General features: G+C 48.5%; 1 protein-coding gene and 1 long non-coding RNA gene across 2 annotated transcripts; one reads left to right on the top strand and one right to left on the bottom strand.

The window, feature by feature from the left end:
• Nucleotides 1–773: 773 nt before the first annotated feature.
• LOC109734725 (L-type lectin-domain containing receptor kinase IX.1-like) lies at nt 774–3147 on the bottom strand. The gene has a single exon (XM_020293915.2). The coding sequence runs from the start codon at nt 3145–3147 to the stop codon at nt 1006–1008; it is 2142 nt and encodes a 713-aa protein (XP_020149504.1). The 3' UTR covers nt 774–1005.
• Nucleotides 3148–5111: 1964 nt separating this feature from the next.
• Nucleotides 5112–8228, top strand: LOC141027860 (uncharacterized). The gene is made up of 3 exons (XR_012189854.1): nt 5112–5886; nt 6687–6777; nt 8010–8228. It is a non-coding gene; the product is annotated as an uncharacterized lncRNA (long non-coding RNA).
• The last annotated feature ends 799 nt before the right edge of the window (nt 8229–9027 follow it).

Genomic DNA, 9027 nt, shown 5'->3' on the forward strand with positions numbered 1-9027 from the left:
CGTGACCTTCCTGAAAGGCGTCGCCTTGAGGGCTGAGTGGTGGTGGGCACTGTGTGGCTCCTTGACGGTTGCTGGTGGCACTGTGTGGCTCCTTGACGGTTGCTGGTGGTGGGCACTGCTTCGGGGGAAACCCTAGGATCCGGTCTTCCAGATCAGACGATGATGGTACTGCGGTGTCGTTTCTCTCTTGGGAGTATCGTTTTTGGAGCAGCGCTGGATGGCAGAGGCAGGAGGTGGAGCAGCAGCTTCTTGCACGGAGCTTTGGTGGAGCTGTCAAGTCATGCCTGCCGACAGGTGCTACGCTGAGTCATGTCTGGTTGGAAGGTGGTACGCACGACAGTCTTCCAGAGTCTTCGCGTCTGGATGGATGAGTGCAGGGCGGTGGCGCCGTGTTGCCGTCGACGGATGTCCGGACTGGCAAGGATGATGCGGATCTCTCTCATGAATATGGGTCAGTGGTTTGATAATTATGGCGGCTTCTAAAGCGTGTGCATGTGGTGTGCGCTTTCGGTCTGCTGCACCAGCTGTTGGTCCCAATACATTATGTGGATGGATTGGCGAGGAAACCAGTTTTAGATATGGGGAGTGAGAGCACTCCATATTATCGAGTTTGTAGGTGTGAGTGGTGGTTTCGGAAGGATTGATACATGTTTTTGTCAGACCTTTGTGAAATAATTAATAAAGATAGCTGCATGCATCGATCGATGCAGAGGCCGGGGGTTTAACCTCCTTTTCTAAAAAAAGTACTTTATACTAATTTAATATAACAAAGTAAAATGCCTTCATATACTTGCATCAGCCCCTAATATCGCACATACGTGCATCTTCAATGATCTAGTCTAAATAGCAGTCTTACTAAATCGCGGTCTACTGAGATTTGATGCTATAGCTATATTCGTGAGATCTTATAATTTTTTTCTTTTAGTTTTTTTTTTCTTACATGTTAGTCACTTGACCGAGACTTGCCACACCCTCTAAAAAGATTTATAAATCTGGATGAATCAATTAGTGATCCCTGGAATATCGTAGCAACGCAGTGGATGATGACTCAGAGGAAAGAGTGGTGTTGCCGGTGCTATCCGAAGAAGAGCGAACACAACCGGAGTTGGAGCTCTCAACGGAGAAAGACCCGTACGGGCCAGATGACGCAGGGTCCGGCACAGTCCTGTACATATGCAGCGCGAGTGCCGGCAGCCTCGCCTCATCGGACTGCAGGACGTGCATTGCCTGGGCGACAGATGGCCGCTCGCTCCGTTCCGGGTGCGCGCACCAGAGCCCGACGATGAGCACCCGCACCATCCACTGCTCGTCGGCCTCGTTACCCCTCAGCCGCTCATCCGCCGCGTCGAGGATCGTGTTCCTGCCATACATGCTCCACACCCACCTGAGCAGAGTGAAGGATTTCCCCGCGGTCTCCGTCACCGGCCGCCGGCCGGAGACGATCTCCAGTAGAACGATGCCGAAGCTGTAGACATCGGACTCAGTGCACGGCCGACGCGTGTTGACGAACTCGGGGTCGATGTAGCCAGCGGTGCCGAGCACGGCCTTGGTGGTCTGCAGCAACCCAGTATCGTGGTCGACGAGCCGGGCCAATCCGAAGTCCCCGAGCTTGGTGCTCATCGATGAGTCCAGCATGATGTTGCTGGGCTTGATGTCGCCATGCACGATGCACTGCTCCCATTCTCCGTGGAGGTAGCGCAACGCGGATCCCAAGCCGAGGATGATATTGTACCTCTGTGGCCATGTGAGATGCTTTCTGTCCTTGTTGTAGAGGTGCCTGTCTAGGCTGCCCTTTGCGACGAGCTCGTAGACAAGCAGGAGCCCCTTGCGGCTGTCGCACCAGCCCAGCAGCTGTACAAGGTTGCGATGCTTAAGTCTGCTAATGATCCTCACCTCTGCCTCGAACTCCTTCCTCCCCTGCGCCGACGACTCCGCTGATAGCACCTTCACTGCCACCGCTCGACGGTCTTGGTCACCTCCGACGGCCGCTGCTAGTGTGAGCTGGCCCCCGTAAACGCTCCCAAAGCCGCCTCGCCCGAGCTTCTTCTCCTCCGCGAAGTTACCCGTTGCGGCGACCAGCTCGTTGTAGATGTACCGTCTGGGGCCTCCGGCAGCCACACCCCTCTCGAGGTCAGCTCTGTCGAGGCACTCTTCTTCGCTGTCCTCGTTTACTCTTCTTTTCTTGTGTCGCCGCCATCCCAGCACCACCGCCGCGCAGACAATCAAAAGAAGCAGAGGAACTATGACAGATACTAGAATTGGTACCATCTTTTTGTGCTTGTTGTTGCTGCTGGTTGAAATTGGAAGGGGAGCTTCAGCAGGTGGAGGTGCTTCCTTCTTTGATTCCAGAGTGGAGCTGAATGACCATGACAGTATCTGGTGCAGCTCGAAGACCCCGCCGGTCGCCGCCGAGAAGCCCACAGCGACCTCCTCTGGTAAATATGTGCTCAGATCAACGGTGGCATTGACCTGGTACAAGGCACCATCAATGAGGAGATCAACGGCCAACATCTTGGAGTCATTATGGTACATCACAGTGGCGGTTTTCAAAACATTGGGCGACGTGAGGTTCTTTCCCGGCCAGCTCGTCGTGTCCGTGGATGCGGTGGAGGTGAGGGAGTTGACATCAATGCCGACATGGTTTGAGTTGATGTCGGCACATTCCATGTTGGCAAAAGTGTCGAACTCCACCGCCACGATCCGGCTGTCACCTGTTCCGTCAGCGAACTTGGGGAGGAGGGCGAGGCCGCCGCCCACGCTGTTGTTCGGGATCTTGGAAGGGAAGTGCCCGAGGAAGAAGGCCATCCCATCGCCTGAATATGTCACGCTGTCCATGTCTGGAGTGATTTGGAAGGAGAAGGCGGTGGTGAAGCTGGCCATCTCGCCGGTGGCGTTGCTCCATAGCGGCACCTTGCGCGCGTACCATGCCCGGCCGACGCTGTTCTGAATATCTGCATTACGTGCATTTTTTGTCAGCTCAAGCGTCGACGGAGTGGTGAATGCATCGCCGGTGGAGGCAATCGACGAGCCGGCGCTGGGGTCGGAGAAGTTGAGGTTGAAGGAGAGCGAGGAGGCCCGGCGCGGCGCACAGAAGAGGTATAGCAACACTAGGAAGACTAGGGTGGGACAACGATGGCGAGAGCCCATGGCTTGGTGTTTGGGAAGGAGGAAGCTGGAGCACTATAAATGTCAGGGGAAGTTTGAACTGGTCTCCATGCGGAAGGAGAATGTCAGTGCTGAGCGCATGAAAGGAACTAGCGAGCCAATGGTGTTGTTGTTGGACTTCTTTTTATCCAGCCGATCGAGCACCAAATGGTTGCACACGACAAAAGTCACTAGCGTGTGTATAAAGAGTTAAATGGTCGTTCAACAAAACTGTCGATGCACTCGACTTTCTTCTTGGCAATATATGCATCTTTGTTTACTCAAGAGCGCCGTCTGCCGGCGGCCGATCGAGACGGGCAGCGACAGGCAGCAATGCACACCGTTCTTCGTTTTAAAATAGCCTTTCGTTCCGTTGCACCTGAGCCACACCAAATAGCTAGTTTTGGTCTTTTTTCTCTCGAGGGGTATAGGACTTTCTTCGTCAAACGAAAGATAAATCGTTCCGTTCCGTTTGGGGATCCATGGGGCCCAAAAATTTCAAAATCCAACCTTTTAAGCTTAAAAATTTACTGAAAATAAATACACAAGTACTTTAGGTGTATACTAGATGTGTGTAAAATTTCATTATGAAATGCATTTTGATATGAGCTGTAAAAAACAAATCATGTACTTTTATAGTGAATAGTACATGTGCTAGGCATTCATGTTTTTGTTATGTTTGTGTAGCTCACATAAAAATATATTTCGCCATGAAACTTTGCAGACTACTCCCTCCGTTTCTAAATACTTGTCTTTCTAGTCATTCCGTGGCTACATACGGAGCAAACTGAGTGAATCTACCCTCTAAAATATGTCTACATACATCCGTATGTGGTAGTCATTTGAAATGTCTAGAAAGACAAATATTTAGGAACGGAGGGAGTAGTATACATTCATATGTATGCATTTATTTTCTTCAGGATTTTTTTAAACCTAATAAAACAATATCTTATATTATCACAAGACAAGTTTTTGCATGTGACAATCAAATAACCTTAAAATGTTGATTTCACCGGACAACTCTTTTCGCAAACACTTTAATATGGAGTTGAGTATCTCTAAGACTAGCTCCTTAAGGAAATTAACAACGTAACCCACGTCTGAAAATAATCTCTCTTATTCTCTTTATCTTTCTTTCTTTTCTCATCTTTTTTTATTAAAAACTAGTTCCACGGCAAGTCTTGATTTTATTTTATTTTTGCAGGGACACGGCAAGTCTTGGTTAACTAGAAGAAACAAAACAAATGCTACATGTATATATGTATGCAAGCCGGCCGGTGTTGCTTATATGTGATTCATGCTAACGAAGCAATCCATGTATATATCCTTAAAAGCTAAAGCAGACGTCTGAACCATATGCATGCAAATGAAGCAATCCATGTATATGTATATGTGATTCATCAGTGATTAAGAAATAGTTTTGCACCTAACGAAGGATAGAAAATTGCCGTAACCAACTGAGTGTAACGCCCCGAGACCGACGCTTCAGAAGCCTTCAATGTTCTTCGTTGCCGTCGTGTGTTTTATTTTGTTTGTTGCATTTCATCATGTCATCATGACCATTGCGTTCTCATATTTTCATAAAACTTGCATCCGCTAGTAGTTGCCGCTTCTTCCGTGTCTCGGTTGACCTTCTCTCAGATCAACCAGACCGCTCTCTTCTCTCTCTTTTCTGAGCTCATCAAATCCATTGTTCTTCGTTTTCCCTCATGTCTAAACCGGAGTCTCTCTGTACAATACTCAAACCCCTCGCGTGCGTGTCCGAAACTTCTCCGAACCCGACCCGGGCAGTCATGACCGTTGGATTCGGATCATCCCCAAACATCTATAAGACATCTCTGTTTTATTATTTGGACTTCCTACCTATTTTTTTCCCGGCCGTCCGATTATGATCGTAGGGACGAGCTAGCCCCTACCAAAAATCAACCTACTATTTATAATCACCCTAAACCCTAGGGAGCCTGTTCGGTCGCGCCGCCGCCTCCCACCTCGGGATCCCTCCAAATACCATCTGCCCAATCCTCTCGCGCAGCCACTTCCAGCCAACCAACCCGTGCAGCCCCCACCGTCGATCTGGACCATCCGATCCAGAACGAATGGCCCTCATCGTCCCAGTTCATCCCACCGAGGCCTAGATCCAGCTGCCCCGCAAGGCCCGAGCGCCTCGTTCCCTCCTCCCGTGCCTCGATCCGGTATGGATCGGAAGCAGCACCGCCCTGCGCCAGCCTCCGGAGCGCCGTCCGCCCCGGCAACCTCGACATCGAGCTCCAGTAGGAACTGCTTCGCGCGCCCCTGTGCCCGCGAGCATCTGAGGCTGCGCCCTCCTCCTCGTCCAGCCCCTCCACCTCGCCGACCAGCAGATGAGCCCCGTCGCGCCCTCTCCTTCCCCTGTTTTCCTCCTCTCTGTATCTCATCTCTCTCTCTCCCGTTCTCTCTGTATTAGGATGCAACCACCAGGAACCGCTCGTCCGCCTCGGGTCCTCCCAGATCGGGACCGTCCCAGCCTTCCCCGCACCTCCTGACGCCCAGCGCCGTTCGCCTCCGTCCGCCAAGCCTCTGCGCCGCCGTGCCTTCTTCCTCTGCTTCTGCATCGAGCAGGAGGAGGACGCCCCTGCCTCTCCCTCGAGTCGTTCGAGCAGCAGGAGCCCGCTCGTCCCGAGCGTTGACCGCGCCTCTAGCGGTCTCCAAGGTCCAGTGCCCCTTCCAGCCTCCCTCTCCACCGAACCGGGCCGAAGCATTTGGGTGAGGCCACACCCCAGCGCCCCTCTGTTTTTTTCCGCCGATTGGGCCAACCAGATTCAGCCCGTTGTGTATTTTTTTCATGCTGCTGCGATTTAGCTATTTTTTCAGAGAGTGCCGTTTTACAGAAAAACCCTCCATGTTCATGCATATAATAACTTCAGAACCGTGCATCATATGTAAATAATTTATATATGAAAAATGCTTAGTTTTTCATCTAGTTTCATAATCCGCCACTTTCATCTATGTTTAAAATGTTTAAACTTGCTGTTTGTTTAAATTTGTATAAATGCCATGTTAAAATGATTTATTTCATAACTAATTAACCGTAGCTCCATTTTAAATAAACTTTATATGTAAATGGGGTAGAAAAATGCATAGATTAACATGTTGCACTTTATTTTCCTGTTTAACAACAATAAAATGTGGTTTTAGACAGAACAGTACCAAATCTAAAATATGGACATGAGGATTTTCCGGAATTGTTGTTTGTTGTTCCGGCCTCATTTAAACTTGCCTAAATAGTTAGTTTACTTATGCTTCACCTCTTGCCATGTTAATCAACATTTAATATTGTTGAGTACATAAATGGGAGAGTACTTAATAAGTCATGTGGTGTTTCGTCAATATGCAACTCGTTGCATATTGAGCTCCACTTAATTTGTAGTGTTGTTTGTTGCACTTTGCCATGCCATGCCTCATTAAATCGGACATGCATCATACTTGTTTGTGCATCATGCCATGTGTATGTGGTGGTTGTTTACTATGTTGTTTGTTTCTTTCCGGGTTGCTTCTCTCGTTAGCTTCGTTTTCGTTCCGGAGTTGTGAGGATTCGTTCGACTACGTCTGTTTGTCTTCTTCATGGACTCGTTCTTCTTCCTTGCGGGATCTCAGGCAAGATGACCATACCCTCGAAATCACTTCTATCTTTGCTTGCTAGTTGTTCGCTCTATTGCTATGCCGCGCTACCTACCACTTGCTATATCATGACTCCCATATTGCCATGCCAAGCTTCTAACCCACCTTTCCTAGCAAACCGTTGTTTGGCTATGTTACCGCTTTGCTCAGCCCCTCTTATAGCGTTGCTAGTTGCAGGTGAAGATGAAGTTTGTTCCTTGTTGGAACATGGATATTTTTGGGATATCACAATATCTCTTATTTAATTAATGCATCTATATACTTGGTAAAGGGTGGAAGGCTTGGCCTTATGCCTGGTGTTTTGTTCCACTCTTGCCGCCCTAGTTTCCGTCATACCGGTGTTATGTTCCTTGATTTTGCGTTCCTTATGCGGTTGGGTGATTTATGGGACCCCCTTGACAGTTCGCTTTGAATAAAACTCCTCCAGCAAGGCCCAACCTTGGTTTTAACATTTGCCACCTAAGCCTTTTCCCTTGGGTTCTGCAGACTCAAGGGTCATCTTTATTTTAAACCCCCGGGCCAGTGCTCCTCTGAGTGTTGGTCCAACCTGTCAGCCGCCGGTGGCCACCAGGGGCAACTCTGGGCTCGCCTACCGGAAGTTTGGACAATCCGGTGTGCCCTGAGAACGAGATATGTGCAGCTCCTATCAGGATTTGTCGGCACATCGGGCGGCTTTGCTGGTCTTGTTTTACCATTGTCGAAATGTCTTGTAAACCGGGATTCTGAGACTGATTGGGTCTTCCCGGGAGAAGGAATATCCTTCGTTGACCGTGAGAGCTTATAATGGGCTAAGTTGGGACACCCCTGCAGGGTATAAACTTTCAAGAGCCGTGCCCACGGTTATGTGGCAGATGGGAATTTGTTAACGTCCGGTTGTAGAGAACTTGACACTTGACTTAAATTAAAATGCATCAACCGTGTGTGCGGCCGTGATGGTCTCTTTTCGGCGGAGTCCGGGAAGTGAACACGGTTCTTGTGTTATGGTTGTGCGTAAGTAGTTTCAGGATCACTTCTTGATCACTTCTAGCTTCACGATTGTTGTGTTGCTTCTTTTCTCGCTCTTATTTGCGTATGTTAGCCACCTTACATGCTAGTGCTTGCTGCAGCTCCACCTCACTACCCCTTTCCTACCCTTAAGCTTAAATAGTCTTGATCTCGCGGGTGTGAGATTGCTGAGTCCTCGTGACTCACCAGATACTTCCAAACAGTTGCAGGTGCCGATGATACCAGTGCAGGCGATGCTACCCAGCTCAAGTGAGAGCTCGATGGAGAACTTGGTCGTTACTATGTTTCGTTTCCTGATGATCAGTAGTGGAGCCCAGTTGGGACGATCGGGGATCTAGCATTTGGGGTTGTCTTCTTTTATTTTGGTTCCGTAGTCGGACCTTGATTGTATTCTGGATGATGTATGTTTAACTTGTTATTTGTGTGAAGTGGCGATTGTAAGCCAACTCTTTATCCCATTCTTGTTCATTACATGGGATTGTGTGAAGATGACCCTTCTTGCGACAAAACCACCATGCGGTTATGCCTCCAAGTCGTGCCTCGACACGTGGGAGATATAGCCGCATCGTGGGCGTTACACTGAGCTACTCTGTAAGAGGTACTACTACCGATCTATATCTTGTTTAAGAGAAGGAAAAAAAATGTCGACAAGATAGTTGCTCTCATTGTTACAGTTTCAGCAGGGGAAAAAACTACAACACATTTGTTTTTAGTCGTATATCATACGCTGGTGTAAGGACTGATGATTCAACAAGAAGTCGACAATATTCACCACCAAGGACTTGATCAGCATGATGTTGACAATTTGGCCTGTAGTACTCTGATCCATCATTAATTGGCGTAGATATGACTTGATGTTAAGCAACTTGATGATTGGATTGGATGTAATCGTGAATTCATGGTTAGCTTAGTCAAGGAGGCGGAGCATTGGAAGCTAGCTGGGCCAAGGAGCATAGGCGTCTGTTACTTTTTTTTAAGATCTACATTGCATGGATACTTTAGAAAGCACGCTTATCCAGCCGGATACTACCCCAATACTTGGATACTGTCCTGGTATAGCCGGATACGTATCCCATACGTGTCCCTCGATTTTTTTATTTAAAAAGAAGAAAATAATGTTTGATACTTCTAGGATACTGTTGCGATACATTTTGGATACGTGAAACCTCTTGTTTGATGTGAAATCTCTTCAATGGTAAAGGTACACCTTTTGAAGATTTC

Source organism: Aegilops tauschii, chromosome 7 (genome assembly GCF_002575655.3).
Source record: "Aegilops tauschii subsp. strangulata cultivar AL8/78 chromosome 7, Aet v6.0, whole genome shotgun sequence".
Taxonomy (NCBI): Eukaryota; Viridiplantae; Streptophyta; class Magnoliopsida; order Poales; family Poaceae; genus Aegilops; species Aegilops tauschii.